A 19,767-nucleotide genomic window follows, 5' to 3' on the forward strand; every position below is an offset into this window, starting at 1 on the left:
GAAGTGCTGAAGAACAAATTATACCCTAACAGGCAAACAGAGCAGAAGAAAGAAAAACAAATAAAGCATGATCTCATCTAATTTGGTGCAGAGAGAATAGACAAGACTTAGCTGCATCTACTGTATCAACAATACTATCATGTGGATTATTGTTGGGTGCAACATGCGGTCATGTTTGTTCAATCGAACATCTTCAGAAAACCAACCAGGCTGAACAAGAACATAAATGCACTTGCTCTTTATTAGTTGAAATGCACACACGGTAGACATGCACCGATTGTGAAATTCTGGGCCAATACGATACTTAAAATAACAATTTGGACAATAGCCAATGCTGATCCATTACTTAGTTTATTTTGTTTTTGTCGTTATTTATTCTCCCTTTTCCCCAGGGAAAAAACAAATCTTCATAATAAAAAGGCCCTTCATCACACTCTTTGAATGAGCACAAATTCAATCATATACATTTATGAAACAACATTACCGTAATATAACCACCTTTCACATGAAAAATATTTTTGTGAAAAATAACTGTCAAAAGACTTTTTAGTCTGCTATACAACTACAGCAAAATATTGGTCAATGTCATCTTATTTGCAGATAGGTCGATGGCAGTCAACAAGGCGAATATTAGCCGATATCGAAGTAAGGCTGATATATCCATGCATCCCTAACAAACACACATGCACACGCACACATTACGTAATCAGAAGCCAGCTTTCCCCTTACACATCTCCTCTGTGGAGGGACTGGGAGTGTAGGATGGATCTGCTGATCTCTGAACTCTCACAGCCTCAAGTACGCCACCTGTGGAGAACAGACAGAAAAGGGGAGGTTGTTGAAATCGACATGCACACTTGTGGATATCTAGCAACGAGATTAATGCAAAAGTGTTGTTTACTTATCTCTGCCAGGCGAAGATAATTGTTTTCACCTGCGTGTCGTGTGTCTGCAGCTAAACTCACAAAGTATTACACCAATCAGCATCATATTTCATGTGCACGCTGCCACTAGGCAAAGAAAATTCCCAAATATTCTCTTTATCTTTCAAACCTGTCAATGACAACTACTGAATTCATAATCTCAGACCACCGTCTCCCTCCAGCCCAGGCTACGGGATACATGTGTTGTCCGAAAGGCTATGGAGTGGAACCAGCCAATCAGGCACATCTACTTCAAGCCAATTACAACTGAAATGCCAACTATGGTGTTGGCATAAAGTGCATTTACAAATATCTGAGTAACAGTGATCAAAGCTACTGAAGCAACAAATTAAATAATGGTTTGATCTTTATTTACACAATAATGCCGTTTGTTGTGCATGGGTGTGGAAGAATGCATGTTAAAAAACTAAATTGCTAAGCGCATTTTAGAGAAATACAGCGTCCAAAAATACAACATGACAGCTGGAGGACAGAGGAAGCGAGCAGGCATTTGAGTGTAGGAATGTGGCTATCAGTCCAAACTGTTCAATTCCTATGGACTTGCATATCATCCTGACTTCCTCGCTCGGAGGCGGGACTAAGGCGCAAGTGGAGAACGCGAGTAGAGTATTGGAATTTGGCGAGAGAGAGAGCGAGTGAGAGACATCTCTGCCACCAAAATGTGGAATGCCCTGACACCATCCATTAAAAGATGTGAAATACTGGTTTCTTTCAAATCTGGCCTGAAAAAGGAGACCACAAGGGGAGGTAAATGTAATTTCCCATCTCCTTTGTACATATATAGTGTTTGCATTTGTTGATGACGGGTATTATTGTGTTAATTTTTTATGCTATGTTGATGAATTGAATACCACAATGGAAAGTCCCCAGGTCTGTTTTGTGTTATTCTTTTAGCCTTAAAGGGATAGTTCACGCCCAAAATGACTTTTTTTCTATCGACTAGTCACCCCATGGAGACTTGAATTCATGGATATAATTCTGTTTTGACGCATTCCTAAGCCAATAATTTGATGACCGGCAGTGGTTCCGGTAGGAGACATAAAGAGTCTCCTTTGTATCTCCTACCGGAACCGCTGCCTACCGGTCCGCTGGTCATCAAATTGTTGGCCTAGGAATGCGACAAAAACAAAAAAAATCTCCATGGGGTGTGTAATCGATAGAAAAAAAGTCAATTTGGGGGTTAACTATCCCTTTAATGTCTTACTGTACAATGTGCCATTTACATTTCTGACTAATGAAGTATTCAATCAATCAATCAACAACATACACAAATGTAATGTAGCACTATCGACAGTTTGCCAGAGAGAGAGAGGGAGATAGAGAGGCGCTGATCAGTTAAACCCTATGACTGATTTACACCAAAATGCACCCGTAAGTTCTGGTATTTCAAAGGTTACGTTGCCACTGTTTCTACGGTGGCAATTAGTCAGTTATCACTGATCACATAAACCTTACAGAGCTCCACTGAGCACACCTTTGTAGTTTTGTTTTGTTGTGTGTCTAAAAGCTGAGACGTCTGTTGGCTAAATAAAGCAGCACATTAACAGCTATTACCATCTTCAAACAAAAAGACACAGATGGCAGTCATTTAATCAACTTGATAACAAAATGAATTCACATAAACACAACACACACGCACAAAAACATCCCTCAAATTAACTCCCACTTCACTCTCATTCTCTCTCATCTGCTATTCCTGGGTGTTTGCCTGCTGCAGGGTCATAACACAGTGCTGGGTGTGCTCCTGTGAGAGCTCTATATTGGTATGATGGATGAGGGCATTTGCCACACTCAAGGCCCCGTCTACTCTGCCTCCATGCCAATGTCTGCTCTACGCTCCGGTGCATCAACAGTAATTCATACAAATGATAAACAGCAACCAAGAGGTGAAACTCTGCAAAAGACCTACAAAGAACAAGGAAGGCACAACATCAGAAGGAATAAGTTCTGTTCAGCTTATGGGCACAGTGAAATGCCAACTAGTCTGCAACGTCATGGGGATATGATTCTGTCCGCTCCTAGTCGCTCCCCATCTATATAAAATGATAACCCTTTAGTCATAGAGGGAATATACAAAACAAGGGCTTATCTCGCAAAAAAAAAGTACTGATACAATATCAGGAGATGGGTATGAGGAGCCAGAGGCTCTATAGACCTTTCCCACAAACAGTCATTCTTTGATGCTCACAGCCAGGCATTCTGTTATCACAGCACTCAAAACTTGGCAACGTGGCAGGGGAATATTTCCTGACTTGAAGAGTGAGAGAGCGAGAACGAGAACTAGGCAGAGAGGGAGGGAGGGAGAGAGAAAGAGAGAGATTGACATTAAGTGAGGAAAAAAAGGCATAACGTGTGAGCACAGAAACGTGGAAGAGATTCTAAACTCAACCCAGCTGCACAGAATAGTAACTGAAAAGCTGCTCTGTGAGGAAAACAAGTCAAACAGAATTTCTGAGTCATTACGGAGGTAGTGGAAGATTTCAGAAGGCCAAGGAGATTGTCCCAGCAAAGTGAACATGACCATTCACCCACATAATGATGTGGAGTCTGGGCCCAATCCTCCAATCTTCAGATCATCCTGGGTGTGAGAGAGCATTACGTTAACACCGAAGGGAAAAGAGGGCCCACTATTAAATCCAATTGCTTCTGGGTTTGTGATTCCATGGGATGACTCAAGCATGTCATTAAATCCTGCAGTCATTGAGTGCTATTGACCTGAACCATGATTGATGTTTGTTTGTTGAAGGTTTGTGCACCTACAGTATGACCAACAACAACATACAGGTAGCACTGCCTAGCCTTACCATATCGCAGCAATTTTATTTGGGTCAGTTACATCGTGGAATCCTAAGTGCTAATTTAATTCGATTTTTAATTTTACACTTTGAGAGTTAAGTCAATGTGCAAGAAATACACCAGTAATGTAAGGAGTCGGTGCGGAACTGACATGGGAATTGTGATCCTCAAGTCTTCTTCCCATCAATGTCGATGTAAACACTGATACGTCCCCCCGTGTCACACCACCAACGCTTGCAATGCATTTCCGTCCCTGTGCATCCGTTGGGCCACGTCTAATGAATCCAGACGTGTTTCCTGGGGGGAGGAGTAATTTGTTTCAACGATGTGCAGCGGCTCCAAGTGTGACGTCTTGTGGACTGAAGGAATGTATCGATCAAATTCGTCCTCAGTTTTAGCTGTCGGGTCTATTTCGGGCCACGTCTATCTACTTTCATGGCTTTTCTGTGGGTGGGGGAGATTAATGAGGGTGGGGGTGGGGTGGAGGGTACAGTCTTCCCTCTGTTGCAACTGCAAGAGTGACACTTCTGAGTTGGGACTACTTTACACCCCATTACCCTGCCCTCCCATTAAGGACGGAGGGCAGACCATAAACGACCGGACTAAAGGTTATTACACACCAGGGGGCGACGCAAATAAACGATACAAAAAAGCAATGCAAACATTTATTTTGGTGATGCCTCTATACGTACAGGTTGATGATTTATTTGAGCTGAAAAATGTACCCTGTTTCGAAACATAAGGACGTCTCTTTTCATCGCCTCGTTATAGTCGCGCTCAGTGTGCAATGCACTCATAACACAAACAGCAGTTTAAATGAATGTGAATTAATCGCAAGAAATAAACGCTCCCGGTGTGCAAGACAGCACATTCCATATACAGTGTAATAACAGGCTGGTTTAGGCTGCAGGCTTTCATCTAGTTAAGAGGGACTCAAGCAAAGACATGCACACACCATCACATTATACCCCACTCTCATACACACCCATGTATGTGCGTGCAACACACACTTTGTTTCCCTGGTGAGAGACAAACACACTTGACTTCATTGCCACTTTGTCTCCTTATCTCTCTCCCCTTCTCTCATATCATAGACCCAGTGCTTCAGATCCATATCAGCCTCCCGCACTGCTATCCTGTTTAATGTCTCCTCCATGCCCAGCGTGTTGGAAGTGATTTGACCAGCGGAGGAAAACCCAGACTCTCCAAGACCATCTCCGGTAACTGGAGATGGCTCTGTGATCACATTACCCCATGTCCTCCTCTTGTCTGCAGCAGACCAGGCTACTCTTGAGGAAGTAGGAAGTGTTTGAGTGGGTCAATTTATCACACTCATTTCACCAATGTCGTTGTCCAGACAGACACCAAAACCGTCTTCCATTTCAGTACATCGTAATAGCTTCTCCCATTGTCGTGTGGCTACCCAGAACATTGAAGGCAATACAATCCCCAATATAAGGACTTGCTCATGGGTTCTAGCCACAGGGTTTTGATATCAGAGGAGCGAGGCGGCAGTCGGGAGTGTATCGGTCTGCAGTGAGACAGGGCCTGTGGAATTTAATTAGTTTACCATCCTAGAGGCTTGTGGTACAGTAGGTGAAAGGAAACACTAGTAAGCATTTTAAGCATTGGCCTGCAGCGCGCCGTGCGCAATACCTTCAAAATCACACAACAACAACAGAATGACATTCTTATACAAGTCTTCCATCCGAAAACCTTTACTCGCTTTAAAAGGGTTATAGATTCCAATTATGTAACTTAGATTGGATAGATCAGCTTCCATTAACGGTTAGATCAGCTTCTATTAATGGTTACGTGTAAAAATAATAACTGCTCCTAATGTCCAAGTCTCTGGCCCGCTCAAATGCTCTCTAATGAGAGCCACAGTCCGTCCATAAGCTAGTTCAACAGACCAAATAATTGGAGCACCACCTGACAGCTGCTGTGAGAAAAAAAGAAATTGCTTACTGCACAGCTTTAATGTCACTTGGAAGAGAAGAAAGTGCCAGAAGTCACTTCCTTAACTTTCTGCACAGCAAGTAGCAGATAATGTGGTGGTAATTACTTTGTAACCGTCAGGAAAATAGCTGGAGGAATAGAGTTGTCAGCAGAGTTAACACTGTTTATTTTTCTAGTCAAAACCGTTGTATGGTAGCTCTGGCTAAGTTTAATTTTTTTTTTTTCATTTTTGTTATGGCAATTACCGATTGCAGAAAAGGTGGAGGTGGAGGGGGACCTGAAAATATGCCAGTAATCAAGACTATATGCGCAGGAGGCTCTGAATCGTGTAATTCATTGAGGAGGAATAATAACACTGAACCACTGGAGAGTTAGGGAAAACATGTACAACAATAATGAGCTCTAACCACCCAGGGTCCCTGCTGTGGAGCCAATAGGAACTTTCCAAAACTCAAGACAGATTAAACTTATCTAGTAGGCATTTTCAGATAACATTACATACTTTATCCATTGGTTGTCTCACCTTGAACTCCTTCATGCGACGCAATGATGTCGGAAGAGAAGAGTTGCTGTCATCCATCAATTGTTGTAGCTCTTCACATGTCTTCAGTGGCAGGACCAGAGGATGGCCAATGGCACTGACTTCCCAACTGGTTAAAATTCTGAAAACGCACACACGCACAAGTTTATTTGTTAATTTTACGCATCCCCCTGAGCTTCCGCCCAAATGACAGCTAGTCTTCCTGGGGTCCAAGACAATAACAACAATAGAAAACGTTACAATCTCAGTGTATCACACACAAAAATACTAAAAAAGCATCTTACAAAAATCAATTATCACATAAGAAAAAACTATTACAACCAATTTAAAATCTAAAGTAGCACAGCCAATCTGGTACAGTATGTAAGTTAAGATACTATTGTATATGGAGTGTACAGTACAAGCCCAAGACTTATTTACAGCATTACAAGAGTATGAAACAGCCAATAGTGCTCAGTTGACGCATAGAAGAGGCATATAAATTTGCATAGAAGAGGCATATAAATTCAAGGCAGAAACAATAAATACCATTTTAATTATGTTCTTTTAATCCATCAGTAGATGCATAAAACAGGATGGACGGCTTGTGTGAGCCGGTGCATGTATGTGTGTGAGCAAGACAGGAAAGAGGGGATCGTGGAGAAGAAAGAGATTTAGAGAGGAAAGATCGATGCCCTGTCTGTGCGTGAATGGCGCTGATCCAGTTTCTCTGGGGATGACATTTAGCCATCTGTGTGCCATTCCTTGGAGGAGCACACGACTCACCCTTCTGGAAGTGACAGATAACGGCCTATGCCCACCATGGCTGACTGCAACATGGTAACACGATGGAAACGCATACATCATACAACAGTGGTAAACATACGACAAAGTCACCCAGTACATGATTACCTACCAACTGGCATACCAGCTGGCAAAATAGACAGTAATTTGGGATTGTGGGAACTAGTCCAGTGGGTTTCTTTTTCTTTTTTTTTAAATATATTTTTGGGGCTTTTTCTGCCTTTATTGATAGATGAACAGTAGACTGACAGGAATTGGGGAGAGAGGGGGTGGGTGACATGCAGCAAAGGTCATCAGGATCGGGACTCAAACTCGCGACACGCGGTGCCCAGACGGCTACGCCAGCCGCCCAGGCCGTCCAGTAGGTTTCTTTAACAGGCAAGACCTTATCTAAAATGCTTCTATTCCGTTTCTATACCAGGTTAAGCAACACAGGCCAGTCAGACTTCCATACCTGTGACACATAACGTTATCATATGTGTTGGTGCTGAAATGGTGATAGCGTCTTTCAATCAAGGCGTAATTGAATAATATGACAGTGGTTACTTACAACCTGGATTAACCTGGCTCATTGATTCTCCGGTTAATTATAGGAGACAAACTCAACAGTGCCTCTGCAACAAACGGTCTGCAGGTGCAGTCAAGTGTGCCCCGATTGTGACAGCCACGATCCAAGGCATCCAGCTCCCTTCGCATCACATTAGAATGCAAAAGGTCAAAGATGAGTGATTAGGTGGTGTGGGAAAGTTACACAGGGGACATGGCAGCTGGACATAACGTTTCCTGTCATTAGAGTCGTGTCGCTTGCTGAAAATTAATGGTTTTGAAGTGAAAAACTGTTTAAGAGCCGACAAGCAAACAACCTCAGCCCTGATTGATTTGACGAAATATGTAACAATGTCCAGAAAATCCTCCTGTGTGCTGGAACAAGCACTTTGTCCTCTGCTTCAAATTGCTTCTTAATGGAGCTTTACCTTGATCGAGGACAAACTATTTTGTTGTCATTGTTAGTAACGGAATATAGTCACTCGGATAAATTGAGCTGTTCTATGGTAATAAATCACACGTTACAAAATCTGCTATTCAGTGGTATGGTATTACTCTTAACCAGGATTGTTACGACTGGAGGAACATAAGAGAAAATGTCACATTACAGCCTCTTTCATCTGGACATTCATCTGTAAGCCTGGTTCTCTTGGATGGAGGAGAAGTACGTTACTGACCATAATCATAGTCATCTGATGGCCATTTTGCTCGAACAAAAGTATGAAGTAAGAGCAAAATGGCCAATGCACCAAAGCTAAGGTAACACTTCTCTTATCCTTGATCAGCTTGTGAAGTACTACACTACACTACATTGTTTGACGTTCTCGTCCATAGTGCTGATCCACAATCAGTCCTTAAAAACAGGTAATAATAATCAGATAGCAAAATGGACAAAACCACCTAATTTTATATAGAGGAGGAACTCTTTTAACTGCCATTGGAAATTAAGGGAAATCAAAGTTGTTTTAAAAGTTTTTTTTCAAGATGGCATTCTACAGTAGGACAAATATTACAGCTACATCTAAAAAATAAAATAAAAAACGATATAATCTAAAATTAAAATATTGCTTCCCCCCACTCGACCAAGCCAGGCAGCACGTGAGGGAAAACACAGACTTTTTAACTTCCAACTGGCACACTGTACGTTTACCTTCATCTCCTCCTCCACCCAAGTGAAAATAACCGTGTGTATTTTAGACGATTTACTTCCACCTGGCAAAGTGAAAGTAGCCATGACTTTTTAGACAATGGACTGCCAGAGCCACATACTGTAGAGCAGTGATGTCAGAAACAATGGATGACTTAAGTTTACTTCATATCTCCTGCTGCAAAACTTGAAACTATGAAATAATAATAATAATAAAATATAAAAAATATATGCCTGCAAATCCATTTTCGGTGTTTAACGAGTACTCATTTAATCCAGTACACGTTTGCAATTGCAATCCTTTCCATCTATGTCAATCACCTGGAGGACTTGACAGAACAGTAGAGGCAAAACTAAACTTTTATCTCTCTCTTTCTCCCTACTCAGTTTTTCTGGATCTGGGTAAAGAGGAGGTGGAATAGATGCAGAGTGCTGATTCCAATGAAAATAATGAGGATGGAAGATTCCGCCGGTGGGGTGCATGAAGAGATGCCTGCACAGACAGACAGACAGACAGACAGACAGACAGATAGACAGACAGACAGACAGACACACACACAAATGTATGACAGCAGGCACACAGAGGCTTGCCCCTTTCAGAACAAATCCTGCAGTGCATTGAACGGACACTGTTAAATCTAATCTGTTCTGACAACTTGGAGTTGCCTTTGATTGTGGGCTAATTTGCGAAATAACAGACACTTACGTTTAAATACACAATCGTAGGGCGAAATGCTTAGTTTCATATTATATAAACAAAGTATAGACTTTCATGTTCCCTTCCTCGCTGTGAGCCGAGAGACAGGTGGTTGCTTAGTGGTTTGTGAAGGAAAGATGAAAGGACAAGATTAATGGACAGGGAAGAGACATGGATTGAGGGGGGATGGGGGTGGGACGGGCTGTAGGAAGTGGCCTTACTCTCTCTGCATGAGGTCTTGATCAGAGCAAGCTATGTAGAGGACTTTCTGGGCCCTGGCGGCTCTGCATGATGGAATGTGAGGACCGAGCTGTTGGCCCGGGGTGACGGGTTCATCCTCGCTGACAGCCTGTCTCTCTGGAATGGACGCTGTGATGGAGTCGCTGTTCAACAGCCAGAGCTGAGGAAGCGGACAAGTCATTTAACACAGACAGGTGTCATGTGTGCACCTGAGCGGTCAAAGTCACATTCAGTGGCACGCACGTCAATACAGTCTTTTCTTACATTCAAACCTTCGCCGACATAAACACAATGATACAGCATTTACTTACTCTTATGCTGCGTTCACTCACAGGCAGCTACAAAAGACATAAAGATGCAAAGCGACGGAGCATACTTTATCTGTCGCTGCGTCGCTGTTTAAGTGTTGATCAACAACGTCAGACGAGCGATAAAAATATAAAAAGGAAAAAGAAAATTGTAATTTGTTTTAATTACGTTTTAATTACAAGCAGGAATTGTGTGAGTGAGAAGGTGAGTGGAAATGGTTAACCCATTAAGACCGGGAACGCATCTGTGTCATTTTAACTCATTGAGTGCCATTAACGTGTTTCACGTGTTTTACCGCTATGGTGCAACGTGCCATTAAGGTGTTTCACGTGTTTTTGAAAAAAATAGATTTTTTTTTTTTTTTTTAGAACCCAAGATATCATTATCTGAAGATTTGCAGCTCCATCCACTCCTTGTTTAACTTATAACTTAAAAAGGCTGTATCTCGCTTCCTAAGCACTTTTTTTTTACTTTGAAAAAATAAAAAAATAAAAATCATAATGGCCAGAAATAGATCATAATAATTTGGGCAATGAGTTATTGAGCTATTCAAAAGCAGATACACTCATAGCGTGGCACAGAGTGCCGCGCTATGAGCCTGTACATCTGCTATTATATTATATATCTGCTATATATCTATATATTATTTTAAAGCAAACATTTTTAACTCAAATCTTTGCTTCTGGGGGTCCCTGGAACAACATATTTTGAGATGGGGGTCCACGGCCAAATACAAATAATTTTCAGGGTCCTTGACATGAAAGAAGTTTGAGAACCACTGATATTATAGCAACATAGTTTTTAGCGGTGCCAACCGCTCTATACGTGGCTTTGACACCGTGTCTGTGTGTCTGTGTGTCTGTGTATCTGTGTGTCTGTGTGTCTGTGTGTCTGTGTGTCTGTGTGTCTGTGTGTCCGTCTGTGTGTCCGTCTGTGTGTCTGTGTGTCTGTGTGTCCGTATGAGCCCGGGATGAGCACGGCAAAGAAGCAACACATACAAACACACGCACACGCGCACACACACACACACACACACACACACACACACACACACACGGACTTGGAGATTGCCTATGCCATCTCTCCTCTCATTGGCCACACGTGCCACCGGTATCAAAGAGGGGTCCAGGGACCCCCAGGGACGTCCGCCCGTATGAGCACGGGATGAGCACGGGATTTTAAACAGCTAGAACTCCAGTTTGCAGCATGCCACCAAGTCCAAATTTGGTATGTGGACTTAGACCACCAATACGGGACCAGCATCAATTGCTCAAGCCCCGCCCCCTCTGTCTTCCCATTGGCTGGCCTTTAAACAGCCATAACTCAAGTTCGCAGCATGCTACAGAGTACAAATTTTGTACATGGACTAAAACCACCAATAGGGACGAACTGTAATTACTTAAGCCCCGCCCCCTCTGTCTGCCCATTGGCTGGCCTTTAAACAGCCATCATTCCAGTTTGCAGCATGCCACCAAGTACAAAATAGGAACTGAAATGAGTTACGCCCCGCCGCAAAGGCACCGCTTCCTTCACACAGGGTGTGATTTTTTTCAAAAAAGACAGTAGAAGAATCCCCAGAGGCAAAGATTTGAGTTATAAATGTTTTAAAAAATAGCAGATCTACAAGCTCATAGCGCGGCACTCGGTGCCACGCTATGAGCTTGTAGATCTGCTATTTTTGAATAGCCAAAGAAATCTTAAAATGACATGGATTCGTTCCCGGTCTTAATGGGTTAAAAAACACTTGGTCGTTTTGTAGCTTTGTAGCTGCAGTTGAAACCAGCTCAACAACTCTGAGCTTTGTAGATTTTGTAGCACCTACAAACGTCAGGTGTCGCTTTGTATCTTCATGTCACTGCAGGGCAGGCTTCCATTGAAATTGAAAGCCCTCTACCATGTTGGTTTGTTCTTACCAGTAAAAAGGCCTTTTCATCAGGTGTCTGGATAGAGAAGCGGAAGGAGCTTAAAGTACTGGACAACGCCAGCAGCCTGGCTGCTATCGTCTGTTCCAGAAAACGAGATCTATGAAAGTGGAGGACAACGGTCAAATTATTATTTTTTTGTCCGCATTTAAGCTGCACATGCACAAGCTGCACATTCCTCTGTTTTCATACCAGATGGCATGCCAACCTGGACACTCATCTTCATCCAGTCATAAAGAAATCTCAGGGAAGCACTAACAGTAAAAAATAGTCCTGGCTTTTCTTGTCACAAGTCCATCCAAGATAATGTGATGCGAAAAAAAAACATTTCCATATCCAAATATTAGATAAAACTCACCTGAGTAGGGAAATGTCAGGTTCGTAGTCTCCAACACTAGGCTCCACCACTACCTCTGTGATGTACAGTTTCAGGGTTTCTAATGTTTAAAAGAGAGGTCAAATATTACGAAAAGTAGTTGATTAATATGTATTACTCAAAGTCCATGTGCAGATGAGTAAAAATAGACAGGTAAAAATCCAAACCACTCTCTCTCTCTGTGTGTGTGTGTGTGTGTGAGTGAGTACAAGAGCTAACCTGACGCAACAGCTTCTCCAAGCACTGATAAGCAGCTCTTACAGGAAACGAGCATTAGTCTGTGGCATGGCTTCTGAACACAGGCACGACCCCAAGAACAAACATAAAAACATGAAAAAATAACATGAATCCACAACAGATTGGGAGGAGGCAGAGGAGAAGACAAAGAGAGAGAGAGAGCGAAATAGACAGATGGCCAAGAAATCTATTTCCACATTTTGGTCTCATTCTGCCTATTTTTCAGTCATACCAACAACATTATGCACAAAGAGAGTGAGTGATAGAAGACAATACAATCCACATAGACCAGTGGTTCCCAAACGTTTTAGTTCGAGACCCAAAAGAGAAATATTAAGTCTCCCTGTGACCCAAACTAGTGAAAATAGCAGATCTACAAGCTCACAATGCGTCGTATCGCGACGGATTGTGAGCTTGTAGATCGGCTATTTTCACTAATTATTAAACATTTGTTTTCCAGACACACAGATACGGACACCATGTGATGCGAGATAAAGATTTGTGCATGTATGTTATTATGTATTGTTATCTTTGGAAATTCGGGTACAATTTCAGAATTCCGATTTCCCTGACCTGAGCAAAAATGACATCATAGCAACAAAAACATTGCTTTTAAACATAACTGGATCGGTAATTGTGCAGAATTAGGTTGTTTGTTTTTGTATTGTTTGTTTCTGAAAAAGACTAAAACAAAAAGAAACACTGACGCCTGCAGGAAACTTGAAAGCAAGTACAAGCTCACAATGCGACACATTGTAAGCTTGTAGATTTACTATTTTGGTCGATCAGGATGCAATCAGGATTAAAAAAAGGGTCTCTCACCTTTGGATCCTGGCTGCCTTCTGCGCCGACAGGGCCTCGTTCCTGGGTGAGAGTCTCTTCACAGCCACCGTCTCTGGCTAGAAGGATGAAGGTGTCACCTACTAAACAGTCCTCCGGACGGGGCAGCAACTTCTTGTTGTTAGCAAATGGGTCTGGGTGACAGCACCAGTCATCTACAATGGCATTCCAGTTGCCATTAGGAAGAGGGAGCACTCGCTTAAACACCCTTAGAAGGGAATTAAATAACAAGTTATTCATAAGGCAACAGCCAATATTTGCTTCCATCTATTATAATACTCTGGGTATGTTGGCAAAGTACAGTTTTGTTCATTGGGCTGTAACGAGTACATCTCACCAATACAATCTAAGCCCCTCCAGGTTCAAAGAAGCTGACTGACTCACTTCACCAAATTAATGAGAACGGAGACCATTGCATTTATTAGTTTGGAACTGTTTCATGGAAGAGCAATATCATGATTGTCCTGAATATTACTTAGCTTTTGTTTCCTATGGTCAGCTTTTATGTTTCTGAGAAACAACCCTCAAACAACATTAACATAAGGTTGACTTGTGCTGTGCTTAATAATAGACATTCTGACTGTTTCACAAACTGTAATGCACTGAAGTCTTACGCTTTTAAATTTTAATCTCCTAAGTACTCCATGAGACACTATTTCCTCCAATCTCATAAACATTTTCCAATCAGCTTTCAATTGTATACACAATTCCATTGTGTATCAAACACTAAAATGGATATTCTTGCTTCTGGGAGAAATACAATCTAAAGATGGCAGTCATGAGAATAATAAACTGACTGGCCAATACAAAATAATTGTCATTTTTTATGGATAGTATAAGCTTTTAATTCACGATCATTGATCAACACAATATAACTCCTGCCTCAGTTGAACTCAGTGGTTTCCCAGCACCATCCCAACTACATGACATCAGTCAGAGATGTTGTGCTTAATTTATGAAGTCATAAATAAACCTGTTTCCCATCAACCTCAGCCTCACCTGTCTTCAAGTAGTCTGGTCTTGCAGCCCTGGCAATAGAAGCAATAACTCTCCTTCACCCGCAGTCTCTCTATCACATCCGCTGAAGCCTCTGAGGAAAACACAAACAAATAAACAAGCCAAAGTCAGTGACAGGGTGTTAAGCTTATACTAGAGCACCAAGTCGATGAAATACTGGATAGGGAAGGCAGCTTGGGCAGCAACCACGCAATCAATCCCCGTTTGATTGGGTTTGTCAATGAAAACTCCCCCGGATGTCCGTGCCAAAGTTGGTGGGAGCGATTGTAAATGACCAACTTCACAACATAAAACAAGTCTGGAGGCACAGGGATGAAGGCATGGACCGGTTGAGATTCTGACCTTTCCACTGGACAGAATAATGAGTAAACCATTGTTCCTGTATCATCCTCAGTGGAGTGTACTTCACATGTATTTCACAATGAGCTCAAAATAAATTAAAGAGAGAGAATTGTCATCACTGACCATAGCCAACCAGCAGCAATGGGGGAGGAGAAAACTCAAAACGAATTTTCTAAATATTACTGTTAACTGTGTCACGGAATGTAGTAAAATCTTTAGGCGAAAATGTAGTTGTTTAAAATCTGTGGTCAATTTATTTATGAGAGCCTACAGGAAAATAGTCACATTTTGAGGCTAGCCTCATTTTCAGAGATGTGGGGGAAAACATATTTTTGGATATGAAATCTATATTAATTTTTTTTGTCCTCGCCAGGCCGGCCGGACGAAGGCCGGAGACCATGTTTTTCGCTGCTGACCGTCTGTCCGTGTGTCTGTGAACAGCTAATCTCAGACACCGTCAAACCGATCGGCGTGAAACTTTGCACGCACACTCTGAACCTCACACTATAACAGGGCCCTTCCACGTTTTGGCCTATAACTCTTGAACCGTAGGTACACAGTCAATCCCCCCCCCCCCTCCTTGGATCATGACGCAACTCCCCAAATAGGCCACACTCAATTCCAACTGTCAAAAGCTGATATGTAAGACTGCTCCTACATATCAGCAAATCAGTACATAATCTCTGTGGTCACGGGATCAAGACACATCTGTCAGATTCTTCTGATTCCATTCCGATTTACTACGACTGGATAAAAAGGTTTGCGGAGGGGCCGTTTTGCACAAAATGCCACAAATCATGAACGCAGTGCACTGCACACTTTCAGTAGGCCAAGGAAGAACCTCCACCCCACATTTTTCAAATCTTCCTTATGGTGGCCCAGCCCACTTAAAATTTTAGCCTATAACTCTTGAACCGTGGGCCATACAATACATTTTTGCTCCTGGATTCCTTGGATCATGATGTATTTTTGCAAACATTTTCGGGTATGACAAATACCCTATATTACAGTGAAAAAACAAAAACAATACTAAAATGTATAAAAACTAAACTAAGCCTATTAACAGTCAAAATAAATAACTAAACTAGCAAAACCCGCCTCAAAACGAATTAAAATGTAACTAAAATTAAAAACAAAAACTGATGTGAGGTTCTGCTGTTTTGAATGAAACATGCACAGCTAATTAGAGCAGAATGTTCTCCCCAAGTTAACTTCAGGAGTACCTTCTCCCCAAGGATGTAAGTCTGTTCTTTGCATTCTTGGTATTGAGAAACAGTGAGTCAGATGTGTGGGAAGAGGAGACTCCAAAGGACAGAAGCCCTCATTCAATGTCCCAGATGACCATAAAAGGGTCAATAAACCTGAAGGGAGAGCAATCTCAAAATAGTTACAAATAGACTTTGTACTTCATAGCACAAAGGACTGTAAGGATGGCAAAGAATAAATGTGTGTGAATGTGTTCGATTAAAACTGGGAAAGCATGTGTGTTATTTTAGATTCTATATGTGTGTCTCTAACATACAATATACAGTATGTGTCTCACGCTCTCTCCTTCATATATATATCAACATATGTTTTTCAGAAAACTCTTTGGATTTAGAACAGTGGTTCTCAAAATTGGCAGATATACAAGCTCACCGCCCATCACTTCGTGCCGTGCAGCGAGCTTGTATTTTTTACATTTATTTGAAAAATCTTGAAAGTGTTTGAATAATTTTTCATTTTTTAAACACAAATCTTCTCTTCTGAGGGTCCCTGGCACAAAACATTTTTCAGATGGGGGTCCACGGCCAAATACATATTAATTTGGGGGTCCTTGGTACGAAAAAGAACCACTGATTTACTGTAGAAGGCATTTGTAGAATCGGACTCCTCAGGTCTTAATCAGGTTAAGATATTACCTTCATCTGTGTGTTGGTGGTCGATGTTGATGCGCAGTCTAAAGTGCATCTCCTCCCTGGATGACTCCCCTCCGGCTGTCTGGATGCTGGACCCCGGCTCATAGCTGACTCCTGCTGGCACCTCAAAGCGTACAGAGGCTCTAGGAGACAGGACGAGGAGGCAAGAATCTCCCGCTGTCACACGCACCTCAGGAGGGTCACCGGCCACGTCTTTCCTGGAAGACAGGGCACGCACAGACACACACAAAATGTGGATCACTTGGCTTCCTTCAAAACAGGCCTGAAAATCCACCTTTCAGGAGGCCAAAGGGGAGGTAAACTCATTTCTCCCATAGAAAGGTGATGGCATTCACTGCCTACACCCCAGAGATGCTCATAGGCCTGCGTCCTGCGTCTCTGACGCACCATATTGAAAAAGGACGCATTCATGGCACCGTCTTGCGTCCATGGGACGCACTACAATTTAGCGGAAATTACCGCGGATTTGAAGGCCATCCGTGGATTTCAAAGCCGTCCGCGGATTACAAGGCATAGTGCAGAAAACAAGAAAAATCGGTAAAACACCGCCGTATGGAGAAGTATTCTCTCTCTGTCTCAGGGCAGTGCGAGTGCTGCTAGAGGGAGAGAGTCAGAGTGCTGCGCAACTTACAGCTCAACTTCAAAGCAAGTTAACGATGGCTCGTTGACCCCAATTTGACCACTAGGCAATCAACACTGAACAGCACTAATTAATGGCAGCTGTGATTCTTGTGTCTTTCCGTGCAGCCAGATATCAAATAATTCCCTGTAGAGCAGGGGTCTTCAGTGTTTTCAGGCCAAGGACCCCCTAGTTGAGAGAGAGATGAAGCAGGGACCCCCTCTATATTGTATAAAATTGTGTTTCAGATAAACTTTTGCTGCTCTTTTTTCCCTTTACACACCTATAACTCCAAAAATAGCAGATCTACAAGCTCACAAGTGTGAGCTTGTAGATCTGCTATTTTTGGCTAAAGTTCTCCTCAGAAAAGGGATACTAGGATTCAAGTGGTTAATGTAAAAAAAAAAATCAAGTACTAGTTGTCGGATTTGGAATTGTGTACTTTTCTTTCAGATACATGTACATGAATATAACCATATAAGATGAAACACGAGTTAAACGCTGTGCATTTTTGTGGGACCCATAAAATGTCCCTGGGACCCATCTAAAAGACCACCCTTGCATCCCAGGACCCATTACATTGAAAACCTAGCAACATCACTGACACCCCCCCCCCCTCTTTCCTACTCTGTACATACTGTATAGTGTTTTATATTTGTTGATGATATTGTATTTTGGTGTTATTTCTTATGCTATGTTGATGAATTGAATACATAGGACCACAATGAAAACAAGTCCCCAGGACTTTTTTGTGTTATCCTTTTAGCCCAAATGTATGCTGTTTGCATTTCTGTCTAATAAAGTATCACTCACACACACACACACACACACACACACACACACACACACACACACACACACACACACACACACACACACACACACACACACACACACACACACACACACACACACACATACATCTCTAAATCCCAAATCTCATATCCCAAATCTCATATATCGAAACATTAAAATGTTGTCTCATAAATCAATAAATGGTAGACATGTTGGGACTGTAGTGCACAATAAAAACATCTAGTGGTCATATTCTATTTCCTCGACAATTAAAAACTAAACAGCTCTAAAAAAAAAAAAAAAAAAGAATCAGATGAAATAAGAAATAATAGCAACACCACCACCTGCTGGTGCTCCAGCTTTACTACCACCACTTTCAGTGATGGGTCTCTATGCACTGACTGTCTTTGTCTTCATATAATAATTCTCAGAACTCTAATATTCTAATTAAGAACTCCAGATTTAGTTTTAATATAAGTGCAATGAATATCAAAAATGCGCTCATCTGTTTTTTATTCATGTATTCTTTTTTTATTCCAGTTCCATCAGAACTGCTGTTAGCTTAGCTTAGCCTACAATGTTTGGCAAAATACTAGCCATGGATCCAGGACGGACCGTCATGGATGACCTTCAACATAGCGTTTGCACTTTATCCCTTTTTGGTCCGTACATCTACATTAACGTTCAGATTTTAAATATAAAGTGCTTACATTATGGCCATGGATGTTACAATTATGTACGGGCCCTCATAAGTACCCTTAGTTTCCGTATTGTTCAATAAAAAGCATTTTAATCCGATTGATGGCCATTTTCTCAGAGTTATTATGTATCAGAGTGCAATACACCTCCCAACCGATGGGGTCGCGTAGTTGAAAGCATACAGAGAAAATACGGAGAAAATGGCCACCGATCGGTTTAAAATGCTTTTTATTGAACAATACGGAAGATACGGGTACTTCTGAGGGTCCGTACATAATTGTAACAGCCATGGCCATGCGGTAAGCACTTTATATTTGAAATCTGAACGTTTATGTAGATGTGCGGACCAAACAGGGAGAAAGTGTAAACACTATGTTGAAGTTCATCCATGACTGTCATATACTATATGACAGTCATGTATCAGGGCTAAGCTTAGGCTATACAATGCTTGGCAAAATACAAGAGAATAACGTTACTAGTTTTCAAAACCTAATGAACTTACCCCACAATGAGAAGACCGCTTTGTAGTCGTTTCCTAAGCTCTAGGAAAAAGCCAACTGTTGTAGCTTTGGCTGACATGATTGTCCAAGAGGTTTCACTGATTGAACATCAATAGAAGACACGTGTAGTCTGAATGAAACAACACCAAAATAACTGTTTACTAACACGACGCGGGGTAGCTATAGTTTGGATACACATACATTTATTCCATCCAGATAGAATAACTTAAAATACAACTCAAATGTAAAGTAATTTATCTAAACCTATTCATATAGACGGCTCATGAGGTCGGAACCTAATGTATTCGCAGCAACAGGAGGCGGACGATTGAAGGGAACGTGCAGCAAATCTGCAATGCAGCCTGGGAGCTGTGCCGGAAAAAAGGAACTGATTTACAAGCTAACAACGCGTTGCGATCACTGTCTATAGCATGCGCTGTTAGCTTGTAAATCTGCTCTTTTGGGGGCGCTTGGGTCACGGAGTGTAAACATCCCATGGTTTGGAAGGACGGTTGACTTTGATGTCACATCAAACATCA

At 41.9% G+C, this 19,767-nt stretch overlaps 1 protein-coding gene across 1 annotated transcript; it reads right to left on the reverse strand.

The window, feature by feature from the left end:
* Positions 1–223: 223 nt before the first annotated feature.
* ube3d (ubiquitin protein ligase E3D) lies at positions 224–19,540 on the reverse strand. The gene is made up of 10 exons (XM_084052457.1): positions 19,231–19,540; positions 16,598–16,812; positions 14,337–14,427; positions 13,320–13,545; positions 12,480–12,552; positions 12,243–12,321; positions 11,876–11,984; positions 9,635–9,813; positions 6,223–6,361; positions 224–807 (listed from the first exon to the last, which is right to left on the reverse strand). Exons 1-10 carry the CDS (start codon positions 19,305–19,307, stop codon positions 787–789), a joined length of 1,209 nt encoding a protein of 402 aa, XP_083908583.1. The 5' UTR covers positions 19,308–19,540; the 3' UTR covers positions 224–786.
* Positions 19,541–19,767: the final 227 nt, after the last annotated feature.

This window comes from Gymnoscopelus microlampas, assembly GCF_963454915.1.
Source record: "Gymnoscopelus microlampas genome assembly, chromosome: 3".
NCBI classification, from domain to species: Eukaryota; Metazoa; Chordata; class Actinopteri; order Myctophiformes; family Myctophidae; genus Gymnoscopelus; species Gymnoscopelus microlampas.

What these genes read in the sequence shown, in the direction of transcription:
- ube3d (XM_084052457.1), bottom strand. Translation starts at nt 19,307, where the DNA reads ATGTCAGCCAAAGCTACAACAGTTGGCTTTTTCCTAGAGCTTAGGAAA. An exon ending in AGCGGTCTTCTCATTGTGGG is followed by an intron (nt 16,813 to 19,230) that starts GTAAGTTCATTA and finishes CCTGTCTTCCAG; the next exon opens with GAAAGACGTGGCCGGTGACC. An exon ending in AAGGCAGCCAGGATCCAAAG is followed by an intron (nt 12,553 to 13,319) that starts GTGAGAGACCCT and finishes GCCTGTGTTCAG; the next exon opens with AAGCCATGCCACAGACTAAT.